The following is a 21,571-nucleotide window of genomic DNA, read 5'->3' as shown; positions in this document are numbered from 1 at the left end:
TGACACCAAGATTGAATGCCAAGCCACACGTCTGGACGAAACCTGGCACCATCCCTACAGTGGATGGGGTGTGTCAAGGCAAGGGCTGATTTCAAGGTTTTACTGCTAACTGACAAAGCATTACATGGGCTTGCTCCTACCTATCTCTCTGATTTGGTCCTGCAGTACATACCTACACGTACGCTGCGGTCACAAGACGCAGGCCTCCTAATTGTCCTTAGAATTTCTAAGCAAACAGCTGGAGGCAGGGCTTTCTCCTATAGAGCTCCATTTTTATGGAATGGTCTGCCTACCCATGTGAGACGCAAACTCAGTCTCAACCTTTAAGTCTTTACTGAAGACTCATATCTTCAGTGGGTCATATGATTGAGTGTAGTCTGGCCCAGGAGTGTGAAGGTGAACGGAAAGGCTCTGGAGCAACGAACCGCCCTTGCTGTCTCTGCCTGGCCGGTTCCCCTCTTTCCACTGGGATTCTCTACCTCTAACCCTATTACAGGGGCTGAGTCACTGGCTTACTGGTGCTCTTTCATGCCGTCCCTAGGAGGGGTGCGTCACTTGAGTGGGTTGAGTCACTGATGTGATCTTCCTGTCTGGGTTGGCGCCCCCCCCTTGGGTTGTGCCGTGGCGGAGATCTTTGTGGGCTAGTTTGTTATATCTGGAGTACTTCTCCTGTCTTATCCGGTGTCCTGTGTGAATTTAAGTATGCTCTCTCCAATTCTCTCTTTCTTTCTCTCTCTAGGAGGACCTGAGCCCTAGGACCATGCCTCAGGACTACCTGGCATGATGACTCCTTGCTGTCCCCAGTCCACCTGGCCGTGCTGCTGCTCCAGTTTCAACTGTTCTGCCTGTGATTATTATTATTTGACCATGCTGGTCATTTATGAACATTTGAACATCTTGGCCATGTTCTGTTATAATCTCCACCCGGCACAGCCAGAAGAGGACTGGCCACCCCTCATAGCCTGGTTCCTCTCTAGGTTTCTTCCTAGGTTTTGGCCTTTCTAGGGAGTTTTTCCTAGCCACCGTGCTTCTACACCTGCATTGCTTGCTGTTTGCGGTTTTAGGCTGGGTTTCTGTACAGCACTTTGAGATATCAGCTGATGTATGAAGGGCTATATAAATACATTTGATTTGAATCATGGTGGTGGCAGCATCATGCTGTGGGGATGATTTTCAGCAGCAGGGACTGGGAGAGTAGTCAGGATCAAGGGAATGATGAACAGAGCAAAGTACAGAGAGATCCTTGATGAAAACCTGCTTTAGAAGCGCTCAGGACCTCAGACTGGGGGCGAAGGTTCACCTTCCAACAGGACAACGACCCTAAGCACACAGCCAAGACAACGCAGGAGTGGCTTCGGGTCTCTGACTGTCCTTAATTGGCCCAGCCAGAGCCCAGAATTAAACCAATCAAACATCTCTGGAGAGACCTGAAAATAGCTGTGCAGCAACACTCCCATCCAACCTGGCAGAGCTTGAGAGGATCTGCAGAGAAGAATGGTAGAAACTCCCCAAATACAGGTGTGCCAAGCCTGTAGCGTAATACCAAAGAAGACTTGTGGCTGTAATCACTGCCAAAGGTGCTTTAACAAAGTATTGAGTAAAGGGTCTGAATACTTACGTAAATGTGATTTCAGTTTTTTATTTGTAATAAATGTGCAACAATTAAAAATAACTGGTTTTGCTTTCTCATTATGTGGTATTATGTGTAGATTGATGAGGGGGAAAAAACAATTTAATAATTTTTAGAATAAGGCTGTATCATAACTAAATGTGGCACAAGTCAAGGGGTCTGAATACTTTCCGAATGCATTGTATTTAATCCCCTCGTGCTGCATGTCTGAAGGCAGCTGATGTTACTCACTGGATGTCCTCCCTCGTGACGTAGGGCAATCACAACATACACAGATCATATGATTTCACACGTCCACCGGTACATGAATGGGTTTATTCATGGTATACACATACTAATGTGTAGGATGAGCATCTGTCGATGTCGACATTTATTATGTTCGTTTCTCACTAGGAATTCTTCAGTTTGCATTGTTACTTTAAGATTAGAGAACAAAGGTCGGAGACTTCCAAAGCAGCTGAGTTAGAAACATCCACCTCTTACTATAGCTCTGTCTGTCTGTCTGTCTGTCTGTCTGTCTGTCTGTCTGTCTGTCTGTCTGTCTGTCTGTCGTTGCATGGTCACAGTCCCATGGGTCTGGGTCGATCAGACTCCAGCATGGTTGCAGAGATAACAGCTCCAGAACTGCAGGAGACAAGTAGTCACGTCTTAATGAGTGATATTACAGTTTGTCCTTCAGATGAAACAATTGAGGAGCCAACTATGTGTAATCTGGCAGGGATAGGAGGTTAGAGTTAAGGGTTAGGGTTTAGGCGCTAAAGTTAGGCGTTAGGGGTAAAGGCCACTGACCACTCAATGATGATGCGGTTGTTGCATGGAAATTCTCTCACCACTATCTCTCTCCTTCTTCAGCCGGTGCATCCTGGACACACAACAATAAAAACACAGGGTTTTACACGCATATGCAGGAAGGCAGGCAGCCAATCACTTACGCATGCACATATGTATGTAAACTGACACACGCACGTACACACACACATTTGTTTTACCATACTTGTGGGGACCAATCAATTGATTCCCATTCAAAATCCTATATTTTCCCTAGACTTAACTAAGGGTCTTCACAGGCCCAAAAAGTTGGACCCGTTCCAAAATGGATTTGGGGCTTTCTCACCCGGACCACATAAATACATATTTTAAATATAAAGACCCGTTCCAAACGGAACGGCAGAAAATATATATTCTGGGAAGGCTTTCCACTAGATGTTGAAACATTGGAGGCAAGTCAACGCAGCATTCAGCCACAAGAGCATTAGTGAGGTCGGGTACTGATTGTGGGCAATTAGGCCTGGCTCGCAGTCGGTGTTCCAACTCATCCAAGGTGATCGATGGGGTTGAGGTCAGGGCTGTGTGCAGGCCAGTCAAGTTTTTCCACACCGATTCTGACAAAACATTTCTTGTATAGTGCCGTGTAGCTCAGTTGGTAGAGCATAACGCTTGCAGCGCCAGGGTTGTGGGTTTGATTCCCACAGGGGACCCGTATTAAAAAAGATGCACTCACTACTGTAAATCACTCAGGATTAAAGCATCTGCTAAAATGACTAAAATGTAAAAAATAAAAACGTAAGGACCTCGCTTTGTGCACAGGGTCATTGTCATGCTGAAGTGCCTTCCCCAAACTGTTGTCACAAAGTTGGAAGCACAGAATTGTGTCGAATGTCATTGCATACTCTAGCATTAAGATTTCCCTTCACTGGAACCAAGGGTCTGGCACCATGAAAAAAAAAATCCCTCCACTAGGCATTGGGGCAGGTAGCATCCGCCAAACTCAGATTCGTCTGTCGGACCGCCAGATGGTGAAGTGTGATTCATCACTCCAGAGAACGCGTTTCCACTGCTCCAGAGTCCAATGGCAGTGAGCTTTACACCACTTCAGCCAACGCTTGGCATTGAGCATGGTGACCTTAGGCTTGTGTGGCTGCTCGGCCATGGAAACCAACTTCATGAAGCTCCAGAAGAACAGTTATTGTGCTGACGTTGCTTCCAGAGACAGTTTGGAACTTGGTAGTGAGTGTTGCAACTGAGGACAGAAGAAATGTACGCGCCACGTGCTTCAGCACTCTGCGGTCCCGTTCTGTGAGCTTGTGTGGCCTACCACTTCGTGCCCAAGCCTTTTTTATGCTCCTAGATGTTTCCACTTCACAACAGCACTTACAGTTGACCGGAGCAGCACTAGCAGGGCAGACATTTGACAAACTGACTTGTTGGAAAGGTGGCATCCTATGGCAGTACCACGTTGAAAGGCACTGAGCTCTTCAGTAAGGCCATTCAACAGCCAGTGTTTGTCTGTGGAGATTGCGTCGCTGTGTGCTCAATCTTATACACCTGTCAGCACTAATTTGAAGGGATGCGGGTGTCCATTTACATATACACACACAAACACACGTGTATATACACTGCTCAAACTTAACACTTAAACAACACAATGTAACTCCAAGTCAATCACACTTCTGTGAAATCAAACTGTCCACTTAGGAAGCAACACTGATTGACAATACATTTCACATGCTGTTGTGCAAATGAAATAGACAACAGGTGGAAATTATAGGCAATTAGCAAGACACCCCCAATAAAGGAGTGGTTCTGCAGGTGGTGACCACAGACCACTTCTCAGTTCCTATGCTTCCTGGCTGATGTTTTGGTCACTTTTGAATGCTGGCGGTGCTTTCACTCTAGTGGTAGCATGAGACGGAGTCTACAACCCACACAAGTGACTCAGGTAGTGCAGCTCATCCAGGATGGCACATCAATGCGAGCTGTGGCAAGAAGGTTTGCTGTGGTGCAAGGAGGAGCTGGAGGAGCACTGCCAGAGCCCTGCAAAATGACCTCCAGCAGGCCACAAATGTGCATGTGTCTGCTCAAACGGTCAGAAACAGACTCCATGAGGGCGGTATGAGAGCCCGACGTCCACAAGTGGGGGGTTGTGCTTACAGCCCAACACCGTGCAGGACAGTTTGGCATTTGCCAGAGAACACCAAGATTAGCAAATTCACCACTGGCGCCCTGTGCTCTTCACAGATGAAAGCAGGTTCATACTGAGCACGTGACAGACGTGACAGAGTCTGGAGACACCGTGGAGAACATTCTGCTGCCTGCAACATCCTCCAGCATGATCGGTTTGGCGGTGGGTCAGTCATGGTGTGGGGTGGCATTTCTTTGGGGGGCCGCACAGCCCTCCATGTGCTCGCCAGAGGTAGCCTGACTGCCATTAGGTACCGAGATGAGATCCCTTGTGAGACCATATGCTGGTGCGGTTGGCCCTGGGTTCTTCCTAATGCAAGACAATGCTCGACCTCATGTGGCTGGAGTGTGTCAGCAGTTCCTGCAAGAGGAAGGCATTGATGCTATGGACTGGCCTGCCCGTTCCCCAGACCTGAATCCAATTGAGCACATCTGGGACATCATGTCTCGCTCCATCCACCAACGCCACGTTGCACCACAGACTGTCCAGGAGTTGGCGGATGCTTTAGTCCAGGTCTGGGAGGAGATCCCTCAGGAGACCATCCGCCACCTCATCAGGAGCATGCCCAGGCATTGTAGGGAGGTCATACAGGCACGTGGAGGCCACACACACTACTGAGCCTCATTTTGACTTGTTTTAAGGACATTACATCAAAGTTGGATCAGCCTGTAGTGTGGTTTTCCACTTTAATTTTGAGTGTGACTCCAAATCCAGACCTCCATGGGTTGATAAATTTGATTTCCATTGATAATTTGTGTGATTTTGTTGTCAGCACATTCAACTAAGTAAAGAAAAAAGTATTTAATAAGAATATTTCATTCATTCATATCTAGGATGTGTTATTTTAGTGTTCCCTTTATTTTTTTGAGCAGTGTATATTATGTAGTATTACGTAGTATCTCTCTTGACTGCATCAAACCGGGACAAGCTAGTTAATCTAGTTAACGCTTTCTCATCCTAACAACTCCATTCAGAATATTAAGTAGCAGCCTACCTATTGGCTCTTGGCCGTTGCATCCTTCAAATTTTAATTAGATCTGCTATTGACTAGGCATCTCCTAACTTTTGTCACACACGGAGGCTCTATGACTGTAACCTATTGCCATTTCGAAGACTTACGATTGGCCACTCTCGTGAAAGGCAAGGATCTCTCTCGTCTATATGGGTTGACTTCCGGACAAGTCAGTTAAAATTACACATACCTGAGACGTTATTTAAAATTCTGGATTCGGACCCGCTCGGGTCCCGGATCGGGTGCAGGTGGATCTGTGAAGACCTATAATCCTTGAAATATTTACTACCAAATTCCAAGAATCCTCAAATAATATACAGTAAAGTCAACTTGGAAATTCATCAATCATCTGTTGAATAATAAAAAGGTTTCTACAGCTATCTCAATTTAAAGTTGAAAATAAGACAGCTATTGTTCCTAAAGCTTCAAAATGGCCAAAATTATCCCACTCTTTTAATCTGCAGATCTAAGATATTTTACAAATTATGGCCAAATATCTGTACCACCATGTTTTTCTAAAATCCTAGAAATAATTTGTTTATCTGGAACCATTCAGAAAACTTGGCCATGCCTGAGTTGGCTTCATTGATTAGTGAATCCAAATTGTAGTCATGATAATCATGGTAATGTCACATTCTGACCTTTATCCCTTTGTTTTGTCTTTATTTAGTATGGTCAGGGCGTGGGTTGGGGTGGGCAGTCTGTTAGTTTTTCTATTTCTGTGTTTGGCCTGATATGGTTCTCAAATCAGAGGCAGCTGTCTATCGTTGTTCCTGATTGAGAACCATATTTAGGCAGCCTGTTTTCCTTTGTGTTTTGGAGGGTGGTTATGTTCAGTCTTTGTGTGTCTGCACCAGATAGAACTGTTTCTGTTTTCACTTTGTTGTTTTGTTTTTGAAGTGTTCAGTTTCATTAAAAGAAAGATGAACACTAACCACGCTGCGCTTTGGTCCTCTCCTTCTTCCACCTCTGAATGCCGTTACAGGTAAGAATAATAAATGTTATTATTTTTTATTTTTTTTAAAGAGCCCGGAATCTCAATTGGTGTTCTAGTTGATGGAAAGTTGTCCTGGAAAGATATTCACTTTGTCTGCAGCAAAGTGGTTTAGTCCGTCGGTATCATCAGGAAAAAACATGTGGTTTGGTTCATCAGGCTTGTTTTCTAACACGCTGACCACACCGCCCGTGTCGCATGCGCGCCAGTGCTGCAAAATAAATGTACACATACATGTTATTCCATCACTGCACCCACACTGCTCGCGCGCGTCTGCGTAACCAGGTGCTAAAATAGAACTTGGTTCTATTTGTGACGCTTGACGCACTGCAAGTCCCGCCTCTCCCATCTCCTCATTGGTTTTTAGGAGCATATACCCACGTGGGTGATTGAAAGATGACCTGAGGTCCACACTCCAGTCCAGTTGGTGGTGGTAATGCACCTTAAAGTTGGTTGCCAATTGCCTTATAAAGTCCACATAAGAAGCCTGAAGGAGGAGAGATTACTAGAAACAAACTAGGTTTACCCTTTTAAATGTGGATTAATTGTCCCAGTAGAGGACCATGTGCATTTCAGGTAAAATAACATCCCAATGTTTATATCCCAGGACAAATTAGCTACCAATAGCAAGCTAGCTAGCTAAATTGCCATAAATGTTTAACGCTTTTCGACCTGTCCAGAAATGAATATAGTTGGTTCAGAGTTCATTTTGATATTTCAACCTGAGTGTCCTGATCGCGTCTGTTGCGGGTGGACAAAATCAACATGCGTGCGATGGTGCACGCGTACGCAGTGTGGTCAGCATGTAACACTATAGTACAGCTTTATTTGCCCATATCTCAATTACTGCAAAATTGTCTGGGACAGTACATATGGTTCCTACCCACAGTGGGGCAAAAAAGTATTTAGTCAGCCACCAATTGTGCAAGTTCTCCCACTTAAAAAGATGAGAGGCCTGTAATTTTCATCATAGGTACACTTCAACTATGACAGACAAAATGAGGGGGAAAAAAATCCAGAAAATCACAAGGCTGAAGGCTGGCAAGTGTGTGTGTGTGTTTGGGTGTATACTCACGTGTTGTGGTGGTGAATGTATATGCGGTGAGCTGCGGCCTGTTGCAGGCAGAACAGATGGACTGAGACTCTCTGTAGTATCTCTGTGGTGGCAAAAAATAACTGGCCAAATGCCCAACACTTCTCCTGGTCTGCCTCCAGTATCCCAGCTAACACTGGCACCAGTTGACCACTCAGACCCCTACACAGAAGAAGTGGAAGAGTGAGAGGTACTGACTGAGAGCTGGCTGCTCTGTGGCAGGCGGTAACTCCACTCTATAGGGCCGTCGTCAACCCTCTGGGCTCCAGCAATGGCCCCAACCGGCTTCTCTGTGGTGACCTTATACCTACACGGCACCGACAGGGTGCGTGGGAGCAGAGGAGAAGGAAGACACCAGCGTTTTATTGTCCTGTCCTGTTTCATCTGGTGTTGTGTTTTGCTGAATCCCAATAAAATGGCAATAACTTGTTCATTTCAATGTAATTCCAGGTTGCCCATAGTAATTACACACACACCAACTGTTGGAGCTATGAAACACACAACACACACAGACTTACATGGTGGGCTTGTTCTTGCGGGGTCCTCTGTAGGGTGTGAAGGGTAAAGTACCGGTGGCAGCGTGGTAAAAATACTCCACAGGTCAGCACTCACACCATAGGCCTTCTGCTGGGGTTTCCGCAGCACTGCACACTCATTTATGTCTGGGTGCTATACACACACACACACACGCTAAATACCATAACCTGCCCTACCTTATGTTATCTGCTGAGGCTTAGGAAACACTGCATGCTCAGACAGGTCTGAGACAACATTCGACGTAATCTCTCCTCTCCGTCCCGTTGTTCTTGTCTATAACTGCTCTGTACTTTGTCATGTACTTTTTAAGTGGACCTCAGGAAGAGTAGCTGCAGCATGTGCAGTAGCTAATGGGGATCCTAATAAACTAAGCTGTCGCTTACCTTTCCCCTCTTCTCCACATAGCCTCCCCGTTTTCTCTCCTCCACCAACCCTCTCTCTCTCTCTCACCACGTATTCCTCTGTCCCGTAGAGGGAGACAAACTTCTCATCGTCCTCTAGTTCTCTGGCCGCTCCAAATTCTGTTTGCTTATAGATGGACCTCCCGTCCTCTCCCACCTGACGAATGATGTTCCCAGGCTTAATATCTTGATGCACCACCCTGTTTTCACGCAGATGGTTCATCCCGTGCACTAGAAGAAATAGGACGAATGGTTCATCCAAATGATTGGGGGGGGGGGGCACCTTCTCATCCCCCGGCTCCTAACCTCTCTTCACCTCCAACCACACATACACTGACCCACACAATGTAGTACTATGAGGAGCTCTAGTTCTGGTAGACCGAAGGCGTTCTCTGGCTCCACCAGCAGACTGAGCAGACTGCCTCCTGAACAATACTCCATCACCAACACCCTCTGTTTACTCCTCAGCTACAGACAGAGGGGGGGGGGGGGGGGGGGGGCATGACTAATCAGGTTTGATGAAGGTAAAAAACGGTTTGTGCTACCCCTCTTCTCCTCCTGCCTCACTTCCTCTCCTCCCATCCTCACCTCCTCCACGGAGAAGAGCTTGACGATGTTGTTGTGGTTGAGTCTCCTGAGCATCTCGAACTCTCTCATCTGAACCTTGTACGGACGACTGTAGCTCATCAGTTTAAACACCTTCACTGCGACCTGCTGCCCTGTCATCTACACACACAAGTTAGTTATCAAAAGTTAGCGATCGTATGACATCTCACTCACCCTTTGATGTGTTTGAAATATAAACGCAACATGTAAAGTGTTGGTCCCATGTTTCATGAGCTGAAATAAAAGATCCCAGAAATGTTCCGTATGCACAAAAAGCTTATTTCTCTCAAATGTTGTGCACAAATTTGTTTACATCCCGGTTGGTGAGCATTTCTCCTTTGCCAAGATAATCCATCCATTTTTTTATTTAACCAGGTAGGCCAGTTGAGAACAAGATCTCATTTACAACTGTGACCTGGCCAAGATAAAGCAAAGCAGTGCGACACAAACAACAACACAGAGTTACACATGGAATAAACAAACGTGCAGTCAATAACACAATAGGGAAAAAGTCTATATACATTGTGTGCAAATGAGGTAAGATAATAAGGTAAGGCAATAAATAGGCCATAGTGGTGAAATAATTACAATTTAGCAATTAAACACTAGAGTGACAGATGAGCAGAAGATGAATGTGCAAAGGAGAAGAAAAAAAACAACAGTATGGGGATGAGGTAGTTGGATAGGCTATTTACAAATGGGCTTTGTACAGGTGCAGTGATCTGTGAGCTGCTCTGACAGCTGGTGCTTAAAGCTAGTGAGGGAGATTTTTGCAATTTGTTCCAGTCATTGGCAGCAGAGAACTGGAAGGAAAGGCGGCCGAAGGAGGAATTGGCTTTGGGGGTGACCAGTGAAATATACCTGCTGGAGCGCATGCTATGCGTGGGTGTTGCTATGGTGACCAGTGAGCTGAGATAAGGCGGGACTTTACCTAGCAAAGGCTTATAGATGACCTGGAGCCAGTGGGTTTGGCGACGAACATGAAGCGAGGGCCAGCCAACGAGAGCATACAGGTCACAGTGGTGGGTAGTATATGGGGCTTTGGTGACAAAACAAAAGGCACTATGATAGACTACATCCAGTTTACTGAGTAGTGTTGGAGGCTATTTTGTAAATGACATCGCCGAAGTCAAGGGTCGGTAGGATAGTCAGTTTTACGAGGCTATGTTTGGCAGCATGAGTGAAGGATGCTTTGTTGCGAAATAGGAAGCCAATTCTAGATTTATTTTGGATTGGAGATGCTTAATGTGAGTCTGGAAGGAGAGTTAACAGTCTAGCCAGACACCTAGGTATTTGTAGATGTCCACATATTCTAAGTCAGAACCGTCCAGAGTAGTGATGCTGGACGGGCGGGCAGGTGCTGGTAGCGATCGGTTAAAGAGCATGCATTTAGTTTTACTTGCATTTAAGAGCAGTTGGAGAACACGGAAGGAGAGTTGTATGGCATTGAAGCTCGTCTGGAGGTTAGTTAACACAGTGTCCAAGAAGGGCCAGAAGTATACAGAATGGTGTCGTCTGCGTAGAGGTGGATCAGAGAATCACCAGCAGCAAGAGCGACATCATTGATATATACAGAGTAAAGAGTCGGCCCGAGAATTGAACCCCGTGGCACCCCCATAGAGACTGCCAGAGGTCCGGACAACAGGCCCTCCGATTTGACACACTGAACTCTGTCTGAGAAGTAGTTGGTAAACCAGGCAAGGCAGTCATTAGAGAAATCAAGGCTGTTGAGTCTGCCGATAAGAATGTGGTGATCGAAAGCCTTGGCGAAAGCCTTGGCCAGGTCAATGAATACAGCTGACACAGTATTGTCTTTTATCGATGGAGGTTATGATATTGTTTAGGACCTTGCTGAGGTGCACCCATGACCGATTTCGGAAACCAGAATGCATAGCGGAGAAGGTAAGGTGCGATTCAAAATGGCAGTGATCTGTTTGTTAACTTGGCTTTCGAAGACCTTAGAAAGGCAGGGTAGGATAGATATAGGTCTGTAGCAGTTTGGGTCTAGAGTGTCTCCCCCTTTGAAGAGGGGGATGACCGTGGCAGCTTTCCAATCTTTGGGGATCTCAGACGATATGAAAGAGAGGTTGAACAGGCTAGTAATAGGGGTTGCAACAATTTCGGCAGATAATTTTAGAAAGAGAGGGTCCAGATTGTCTAGCCCGGCTGATTTGTAGGGGTCCAGATTTTGCAGCTCTTTCGGAACATCAGCTATCTGAATTTGGGTGAAAGAGAAATGGGGGATGCTTGGGCAAATTGCTGTGGGGGGTGCAGGGCTGTTGATCGGGATAGGGGTAGCCAGGTGGAAAGCAAGGCCAGTCGTAGAAAAATGCTTATTGAAATTCTCAATCGTCATGGATTTATTGGTGGTGACATTGTTTCCTAGCCTCAGTGCAGTGGGCAGCTGGGAGGAGGTGCTGTTATTCTCAATAGACTTTACAGTGTCCCAAAACTTTTTGAAGTTTCTGTTTGAAAAAGCTAGCCTTTGCTTTCCGAACTGCCTGTGTATATTGGTTCCTAACTTCTGTGGCATATAAAGAAGCTGATTAAACAGCATGATTATTACACAGGTGCACCTTGTGCTGGGGACAATAAAAGGTCACTCTAAAATGTGCAGTTTTGTCACAACACAATGCCACAGATCTCTCAAGTTTTGGTGAAGCTTGCAATTGGCACGCTGACTGCAGGAATGTCCACCAGAGCTGTCGCCAGAGAAATACTGATGTTTTAGAGAATTTGGCAACCACCCTCACCGCAGACCATGAGTATGGTGTTGTGTGGGCTAGCGGTTTGCGAATGTCAACGTTGTGAACAGAGTGCCCCATGGTGGCGGTAGGGTTATGGTATGGCCAGCATAAGCTACTGACAACAAACAGTTGCATTTTATCGTTGGCAATTTGAATGCACAGAGATCCCGAGGCCCATTGTCATCCCATTCATCCCCCACCATCACCTCATGTTTCAGCATGATAATGCACGGCCACATGTCGCAAGGATCTTTACACAATTCCTGGAAGCTGAAAATGTCCCAGTTCTTCCATGGCCTGCATACTCACCAGACATGTCACCCATTGAGCATGTTAGTGATGCTCTGGATCGACGTGTACGACAGCGTGTTCCAGTTCCCGTCAAGTTCGCGGCCTGTGAGTGTCGGCAATAAAAGAGGAAAGCCACAACTTGAGAGGAAGAGCTCTAGTGGATGTTCAAAGGTTGCCAGCAACAAGGGGTGGAGTGAGAGGAGACAGCCCGTCAATTCTGTTACCCTTCCAAGGACCAGTTACTGACAAATAAAGTGACCATAGGATATACAAGTTATTAGATGAGGGCATATGTACCGAAGCCTTGAAGATATTAGAACTGCCAGACGTTTGGGCATGTGGCAACAGCCTGTAAAGAGAAAAGGTGCCAGGTGTGGAGGGGAGCATGAGTATGGGAAGTGTGGGGATGGTGAACAACCTACGCGCTGCAGCTGTGGGGGTGTTCATAGCGTGGCATCTAGTGGGTGTGAGGCAAGGAAGCAGGTAGCGGAGGTGCAACAAGTGCGAGTGGAGAGAAGGGTGTCATATGCTGAGGCAGTGAGGGTGGTCCAGGGAGATGCAGGTTCCAGGGTGACATGGGTTGGAGCATCAATATGGTATACATAGATAAGAGAAAGCTGGTGACGTTCATAGCAGGAGCTATCAATAGCACTGCTAAAGTAGAGTCTAAAACAGAGAGGATTCAGCTAATAGTGAAATCTGCTGGGAGACATCCGAGTGTGACAGGGTTGACCTGGGAAGAGGTTGGAGATGACCTCAATCAGCCGAGGGTGGAGTCATGTATTACTGGATCTTAGTTAGTACTACAATGGAATGCCCGAAGCCTGTTGGCTGATGGGTAGGAGTTCAAGCAGTTCATTGTGGATGTGCCAGTTAAGCCTGATGTGATGTGTGTCCAGGAAACAGGGGGGGTGGGGGGTGGACTTGCCTACAGGATGCTCGGCAGAGGTAATTAACAGGAATATGTGGTGGTGGTGTGGTTGAGAGGAGGGGCGATAGTGAACAGATATTGGACCTGGAAGTGCTCCAGAATAGAACTAAGGTAATGTGGTGTGGAGATTTTCATGCCCACAACACGCTCTTGGGGGAAAACGGATAGATGGAAATGGCCAAGTGATGGGAACATCTGATAGAAATGAAAGATCTAGTGTGCCTGAATGATGGCCGAGGGACCAGGATTGATGTACCTCACTCTGGTATCTAATGCGATGGCAGGAATCTGTGAGTGGGAGGTATGGGAGGAGTCGACAGTAGGGAGTGATCATTACCTCATAGTATGCACAGTAGGGAGGAGGAGATGTCAGTGGATGGAGTAGGCAGGTGGGTGTTTGGAAGGGCAAAGTGGGATCAGTTTAAAGAGCTGAGTGAGGTGATGGCTCGGTGGATATGAGATGGGATGTGGATAGTATGAATAACTGGGTGAGAACAGCGTTAGTGGGAGCAGCTACTGAGGTTATACCTAAGAGTTCAGGGAGGAGGAAAACAGTCCCATGGTGGACGGAGGAGTGTGGGGCAATACTTCCTGGAGAGCAGGGGGCTAGTATCGCCACATCAGAGTGGGTTCAGGAAGGGTAGGAGAACTATGGACCCAGTGCTCTGCTTAGAAGCAGAGGTCAGGAAGACTCAGGTGAACAAGGAGACTGTTGTAGCTGTCTTTTTTGATGTGGAGAAGCCGTATGATATGATGTGGAAGGAGGGGTCGTTAATCAAGCTTGATATTATGGCGGTAGGATGAAGAACGTACAAATGGCTAAAGGATTTCCTGTTTGGAAGGGTTATCCAAGTGAGGGTGGGGAAGTCTCTCTCAGGCAGCTAGCTACCTGGTGGATAACGGTACACCGCAGGGGAGCGTGATTAGTCCTCTGTTGTTCTCAATCATGATCAATTATGTTTACTCTAAGGTACGGCCGGACATTGGGAGGTCATTATTTGCAGATGGCAAATGTGCCATTACATAGTCAGGAAGGTACAGGAAGCAATTGATGAGGTAGAGTGGTAGGCATTAATGTGGGGGTTCAGGTTCTCTGTAGAGAACTCAGTGTTCTTTACCAGGAGGAAGATGGGAGATGAGGTATGCTTGAGGTTATATGGGAGAAACTTTGAGAGGGTGGACACGAGCTTTGGGTGGGTGGGTAATACCTAGGCGAGGGAGATGGGACTGCATGGAAGGGAGTTTAGTCAGATGGTACAAAAGATCCAAGGACAAGACATACTGGGTCAGGATTTGTAGTCCAGGAACATGGGGTGGCAGTCAGGAAACGTATTACAGATCATCTGGCTGTACAGGGTGAAGGATGTAGTTACTTGCTCTAATTCATGTGCAGTGTTGATGAGTCTCCAGTCCTTTAGGTCACGTAGCAGACATGACCTGCTGTATGAGGTGTTACAAACCCATGGCAGGATTAGACAGATGGGTATACAGATAAGATTTACTTGGGTCCATGTCCATGTGGGGGTGGAGGGGAATGAGGCAACTGATATAATGGCTAAACAAGCACTTAGTAGTGGGAATGTTGATGTTGTAGTTTTAATGATCGAGGCAGAGGTAAAAAGCCTGATATGGACAGTGATGGTGCAGAGATAGCGGGAGCAGTGGAATTGAGATACTAAGGGCAGGCATTTATTTCAAGTACAGAGGAAAGTTGGGGAGGGGAGGACGGCAGGGAGGGACAGAAGAGAGGAGGTTATTTTTTTACAAGATTAAGGGTGGGACACAGCCAGTAGATTAAGGGTTTGGCCGGTGTAGGCCGTCATTGTAAATAAGAATTTGTTCTTAACGGACTTGCCTAGTTAAATAAATGTTCAATTTAAAAAATATATATGTTCTCCCTGTCTCTGGCCCACCCTCCAGTACAATGGGTGGTAATGTACCATAACGTTGGATGCCAAGCGCCTATAAACCCCACCTAAGAAGAAGAAGTGTAACTGCAATCTTTTTTGTAAGGGGGAGTTTGGAGTCCTACCTTGTTGCGGGCCTTATAGATGCTGGCGGTGGTCCCCTGCCCAAGCACATCTTCCAGTGACCACAGGTTGGCTGTGCTCACCATCATTTTCTCTGTCCTTTTTGGAGGGGTTTGGTTGGCTGAGGTATGGAATATAGGCTGTGTGTCAAGAACAGAAACACTTTCTCTTCAGAATGAAACCCATTGACAGGAAATCAAGAAGGAAGGGATTCATATGCAGTCAGAGGAAATGTGGACTTCGCTCCTGTCGGAAAGGTAAACAAGTGAACGAAGTTCTCAAATTGTCAAGTGAATAGAGAGACTACCGGTTACATTATATGATACATACAACTGGCCCGAATCCGTCTACGGTAACGTTGATACACATCTGTTGCAGCCGAGGATGCAATGTAAAACGTTCTCATACGGGACCCGCCAGGTGTTGGGATTTTCTGACAGGGCGTTGTTAAACACAGAAAATAGACCCATAAAACTATTTTCTACACAACACTATTCCCCCCACACACACACACACACACTCAGATTTCTCTGACGTTTCCCAACAAATCCGGAATTTTCCCAATGTATTCTCCGTCACTGAATGGGGTTATCTTTGAAGATTTCCATGGAAATGCGGTTTACTCTTCCCAAAGTATGTCCATAAAAACGAGTTGAATCGTTTTGGTATGGAGATCAATGGCAGAGGGTCGAATTTGCTTGACAAAAAAATTGAATTGCTTATTTGATATAAGTTTCGTAATGGTTAGGTTGTTATGAGTGCACTGATATAAGTGAACGAAACCAACTCAATTGTACCTGCTGTTCAGGCGAGTACCTGCCATTTAATTGTCTAGAATGGTCCCACCACTTCCCTGCCTTCCACCTTTGAGGACATGTATTTATATTGTTAGAGCGATCACTCGACTATCTTATCAATATAATGGATACCCTTCGATTCTCTGAAAGTTTCGGTGCAGTGCTGTAACGTCCGAATTTTGAACCAGCCGGCTTCAAATGTAGGCTCTGGTGACATCTAGTGGTTGATATTGCCTACTACATCGCTCTATACAGTTGGGTTGCCTCCCACAAAGCTCCTTGGTCTTGATTTCACAGGGCCTACTGTAATTTATTGGAAACTTCCATTTTGAAAATCCAGGTTTTTTGACGATGGAAAGATAATAATATTCATATTGATTATGATGTCCAGGCCTGGACTATTAGAGAGAACTGTGAGGGGTGTTCCTTGAGGTTTCCTACACTAAATGATCTCCTGACCCCTAATGAACATATGTTGCCTATCTATGGTAGGACGTCTCTGATGGAGGAGACGACCATCTCTTCGTCGACACAGACGCCGTGTTTACTCCCTCTCTCTGTAATACAGCCCTGTGGATGCAGAGCTTCTGAAGACACAAGTGGTGAATGTAAAAAGTCTCATCCTGTGTGTGTGTGTGTGTGTGTGTGTGTGTGTGTGTGTGTGTAATCTCCCCACCAACGCAGAGACCTTTTATAGCAAGAGATGTTTATTTAAAAAAAAAAAGTCTACTACAAGAACTAGACATAGAATTATATAAGACCTATTTGATTAAGCTACTATTGCTATTACTGTACAATATTGTACCAGAAAAACAGTGTACCTCTGTAATGTACAACATTGTATGTACAAAGTACATCTTAACATAGGATTCTCCGGTAATACAGAGACAACTATAAATATATTTGACATTACAGTCATTTTTTTGTATTTTTTTAGGTCCCGTGTTTTCAAATGGGCAAGAAATGCATATTTAACAATAGTTTAATCAGAATTTAAAAAATCATCATCGCACAAATCAGTCCGTGAGCACACTGTAATTTCAAGTGTGTGGTGAATGATTTGAGCTCAACTGATAATACGGTGTGGAGACTGAGGCTCCCGGCTCCTATACAGCGAAGCCAGGTGAACAGAGACTCCAACCACAAAGCATCACCCATGAGTGTGTGTTCGTATGACGTGTGTTGATGCCTAATCGCCCCAGTGGCCAAAGATGAGGTAAGGGGAGCAACCCTATGTAAAACACATCTGAAAATACACACAGAGATAAAACATTACATTTAAGAAATCAACCACCTGTTACAGAGCATTTGGGATTGCAATAATACAATTATATACCTGGGGTTTGCAGGGTGGGGAGGAAGGAATAAGGGAGGAACTAGAGAGAGGGATATTTGTAAGGAAAAGGTGTGTGTCTGTGGGAACAGAGGGAGAATGCTAGGAGAAGGAGAAAGGTACAGAGAGAGGTTGATAGGGAGAGGGGGAAAGACAGAAACTGTCTGAACTAGTTGTTCTGCCCTTCTCCCCTGAGGGTTCTCTTGAGCCCTATCATTGACGATCTCAGACTCGGTCTGATGTCAGACCGGGCGTTAGAGCTGTCAATCACTAGAGCATCCCGCCTCCCACTGACCTTGACCAATCAAAACATTCTGTCACACCCCGCCCCCCTTGACAAATCAGAGTTCGGACTACAGAAAATGCAAATGATGTCACCGTGACAGACAGGACAGGACCGTTTTGACGTTGACCACGTGATGCGACAGTCAGAGTAACAGACAGTTAGGGAGTCACAGCAGAGGTTCTCTTAAAGACGAGCACCACAGAACAGGCCTCGGGGCTGTTGCTTTAACTCATGTCATTGGGTTATATAAATCCAATAAATGATTGGACGCTGGTCCGCCATGATACACACCAATGCTCTTGGTAGAGGAACGAGAGAGTGACACTTTTCCAGGAATGGCTGAAATGACTGGGACTGAGTACTAGTCAGTCACACAAACATTAAGCCTAGTGAGCAGTGGCTCTGCTGTCTGTGGTGTCCCCTTCCTGTTGGTCCCCCTGTCCCCAGAAAGCTGCCATTAGTTGGTTCCCTTCATGATGCGCAGTTAATGGGCAAATCCACTTAAAAAAACTATAATTTGGTATTTGTTTCATTAGTCCACTGTTGATACAGTCCCAAAATGTTTTGAAAGTCAACAGTCAAGTTTTCAAGATGTTGGGAGTTTCAAGAAGCAAAGTGTCTCCAGCCACATCATCATTGATGACGCAAATTATCCTGACATTTTTTTCGCTTGCCAGCAGTCAGGTTTGGGACTGTATCAACAGTGGACTAATGAAACAAACACCAAATAATTTTTTTGAGTGGGTTCTCCCTTTACGTTTCAGTTCTAGGAGCTGTGCAGAGTCACTGACAAGACACGGTTCAGTATGACATATTCTGAGGATTTAACTAACAACTGGGAGAAAAGAAGCATAATGTAATTATTCCAAATGTGCTTGACGAGGTTTGTTTGTGCTCGTATCTAAACAAACTCTTCCACCTCACTGAGATTCCTCGTCTGCACTTTTCCAGTTATCGTCATGATTATTAAACATATATACACAAGGAAAAACAAACATGTTTGTGGATTTTGTTTTGGAGTCATAATTTGCGTGTAGCTGGTCGAAGAGGTGCATTGCTTGTATTGTAGATAGACGCAGTCAGTCAGTCAGTCGGCACTGCGACTGCTGTGGCCCCAGCATGCGAGGAGAACCTGAAAAGGCATTTAGCTGCCACAGAACACACACACACACACGTCATGCATGCGTGTGTGTGTGTTCTACTTCTGTAATAGAGTGTATATTAATGCCGGGAATCTAAGGGAGAGAGAAGCAGCAGGCCTGGCATGCTGCTGAGTTGGTGAGTCTCTGTCAGACTCTTATTGCTAAAGAAAGGGGGGTTATTGAGCAAGTCCACGTCGTGCCCTTATGCACCAGCAGGAGGTGCTGCTGTAAAGCCAGACAAGCGTTGCGTTGCACTATGTTGGTTGTACCGAATGTCGAACAGGGCTATTCAATTCTGGTCCTGGAGGGCCCCGTCACTACTGCATTCAATTCTTGGGACTCCTTCCCACCCGGGAAACAGGTGATTGGACTCTCTGGCAAATTGATGACATCAGATGGTCAATCAATCTCCACTTAGTAAAGAGAACCAGCATTACTTTGGCCACTGAGGGCCGCTAATTGAAAAGCCCGGATGTCGAGTCTAAGAGAGTACAGTAGAAAAGACCCTAGTGTAAAGCAACTCTACGGGTTAGCGTTTTGTGTGATGATGAATCCCCACAACACGCCGCTTGCTGCCCAGACACCTCGGAGGATCAGAGATGTAACCTAGCTCTCTCCTCCTCACATAGAAGCAGGCATTCCCCCTGCACTCTACTCCAGAGCTTTTCTATCGGCGATATAGCCCGGCTTTTCACCGGAGTTGCTGCATCTTCTGGTCCTCTGTCCCTCCATCCATCTATCAGTCCAACTCTCTCTCTCTCTCTCTCTGTCCAGGCTGGCAGATCCAGTCTTGCCTCAGTCTTGAAGCAGCGGAGTGAACAGGTCACGGAGTTTCTACAGAGTTAGTTAGTGTTCTCTGTTTCCACAGTCGGTCTGTGTGTTCTCAGAGAGTGTGGAATCCAGGAGTCACACTGCCACACACACAGCCAACCAGGTGAACCACTCCTCCCGTCCACTCCAGTATTCTCAAGGTTAGTTGGGGATAAATGTCCTTAAATGTCACCATCTATTTAAAATCAAACAGTGCTCTCACTCAAGTGTAAGGTATGCCACACACACCTCACACACACACACACACACACCTCACACACACACACCTCACACAGGCACACCTCACACCAGTATATACAGTACAGGCGCCATATCTCTTTTTGTCAGGCTGCTTGTCCATTTGGATGCCTTGTTTGATTTTCTGTATTACTCCGTGTCAGTCAGAAGGTAGGTGTGATGACTAAAGCTACCAAGAGGGGGCAGAGTTGAGTCATGGATGCTCTACATATGGTTCGGGGGTTTTCCCCATAAATGGTTAAGAGTTTGCGAGGTTAAGCTGATCCAAGATGGGAGCTATCCCACTTATTACTGGGGTGAGAGGAGATGGGGACAGGGTGTGTGGATCGAAGGGGTGTGTGTGTGTGTGTGTGTGTGTGTGTGTGTGTGTGTGTGTGTGTGTGTGTGTGAGAGTGAGTGCCCTCAGGCGGGGCAGGACTTGTCGTTGGGCTGGGGTGGGGGAGGAGGGGTTGGGGGGACAGTGGTGGTTGGGGAGCCCATAGCCGGACTGCCGCCTCCTCCACCCTTGGGGAAGACCACCGGCTTGGGCCGCGTGGCTGGAGGGCGAGGCTCTCGGAAGGAGGGAGTGGAGGCAGAGAGGGCTGAGGAGGCGAGAGAGGAGGATGCGGAAGAGGGCAGGGGGCTCCTGGGCTTGGAGGGGCGGAAGGAGGAGGGGACGTCGCTAGCGGACGAGGCGCTGCGTTGGAGGGGGTGTGAGTGTGGAGGCCCTGCGCCCTCGCTGTCCCTCAGCAGACGGGAGTGGAGGGGACTGGAGGGCTCGGACGCCCCGCCACCCCCACACACACCCTTCAGCTGCTCCAGTGTGTCCAGCACCACGTCGGGGGTGTGCGTGTGCTTGACACTGCTCTGCCTCTCCAGCTCTTTCAGCTCACTCAGAGCAGAGCTCATAGCCGCCTCGATATCCTGAAACAGGAGATGTCGGACAGATACAAATCAGAATACACACGCGCACACATTTGCCTGAGGGGTGAGGGGTCAAAGGTGAGAGGTGCGGTGTCAGAGGTCAGAGACGGGCGCACCTGTGAGGTGGGCTCCATCTGAGCGATGACCTCAGGATCCAGGGGCCGGTGGTTGCTGAAGCTCTTAGAGCGGCCCGTGGTAGTCGCCTTGCAGAACTGAGGGCTCTCCACCTACACAACAAATGAGTCGTTGCAATCAGCAATAACAAGAATGAACAGAGAACAGTGGAGGCTACTGAGGGGAGGACAGCTCATAACAATGGCTGGAAGGGCATCAAACAACATGGAAACACCGTGTTTGATGTCTTTGGTACGACTCCATTGACTCCGTTCCAGCCATTAGTATGAGTCGTCCTCCCCTCAGCAGCCTCCACCGACAGATAATAAAACCCAACAACTGAAAAAGAGCGATAGTACGGCACTAATGGAAGCTATGTTTTTGACACTACCTTGGTCTTGAGAGAGGAGTGGCGCGTGATTGAGGAGTTGAGGACACTGTGGGCGCTGACCGGTCGCTTGTCGCCGCCCTCCTTCACCAGAGCCCCTCCCACTGGCAGACTGGCCGTCCTTACGCCCCCTCCTGTCGCCCCAGACAGGGACACATCACCCCCCTGGACCCCCTCAGACCCCCAAAAGGTCCTACGGATACTCCCCAACTCAGGCCTCTTCCTCATCCTGACAGAGAGAGAGAGACATAGAGAGGTGGGGGGGGAGAAAGAAAAGTGAAGGCGAGCGAGGGAGAGAGAGAAAGA

At 46.9% G+C, this 21,571-nt stretch overlaps 2 protein-coding genes across 4 annotated transcripts in view; both read right to left on the bottom strand.

The window, feature by feature from the left end:
* Nucleotides 1–1,757: 1,757 nt before the first annotated feature.
* Nucleotides 1,758–15,369, bottom strand: LOC110527112 (inhibitor of nuclear factor kappa-B kinase subunit epsilon-like). The gene is given in 10 exon segments (XM_036984483.1): nucleotides 1,758–2,254; nucleotides 2,420–2,492; nucleotides 7,674–7,853; nucleotides 7,888–7,998; nucleotides 8,210–8,279; nucleotides 8,282–8,360; nucleotides 8,679–8,860; nucleotides 8,968–9,097; nucleotides 9,197–9,355; nucleotides 15,237–15,369. Coding segments are annotated over 9 exon segments (1,068 nt in total). The 5' UTR covers nucleotides 15,324–15,369; the 3' UTR covers nucleotides 1,758–2,254; nucleotides 2,420–2,422.
* A 1,351-nt stretch (nucleotides 15,370–16,720) lies between these two features.
* The window catches only part of LOC110527111 (SLIT-ROBO Rho GTPase-activating protein 2), a 127,596-nt gene continuing 122,745 nt past the window's right edge, over nucleotides 16,721–21,571 (bottom strand). For all 3 annotated transcript variants that reach the window (XM_036983320.1, XM_036983321.1, XM_036983322.1), the window contains exons 21-23: nucleotides 21,269–21,494; nucleotides 20,880–20,990; nucleotides 16,721–20,763 (exon numbers count right to left, since the gene is read on the bottom strand). In XM_036983320.1, the coding sequence (XP_036839215.1) occupies nucleotides 20,263–20,763; nucleotides 20,880–20,990; nucleotides 21,269–21,494 (838 nt within the window). In that variant the 3' untranslated portion in view covers nucleotides 16,721–20,262. The remainder of the gene's footprint in view (nucleotides 20,764–20,879; nucleotides 20,991–21,268; nucleotides 21,495–21,571) is intronic.

This window comes from Oncorhynchus mykiss, chromosome 7 (assembly GCF_013265735.2).
Source record: "Oncorhynchus mykiss isolate Arlee chromosome 7, USDA_OmykA_1.1, whole genome shotgun sequence".
NCBI lineage: Eukaryota > Metazoa > Chordata > Actinopteri > Salmoniformes > Salmonidae > Oncorhynchus > Oncorhynchus mykiss.
This window is presented reverse-complemented; position numbering and strand designations above follow the sequence as displayed.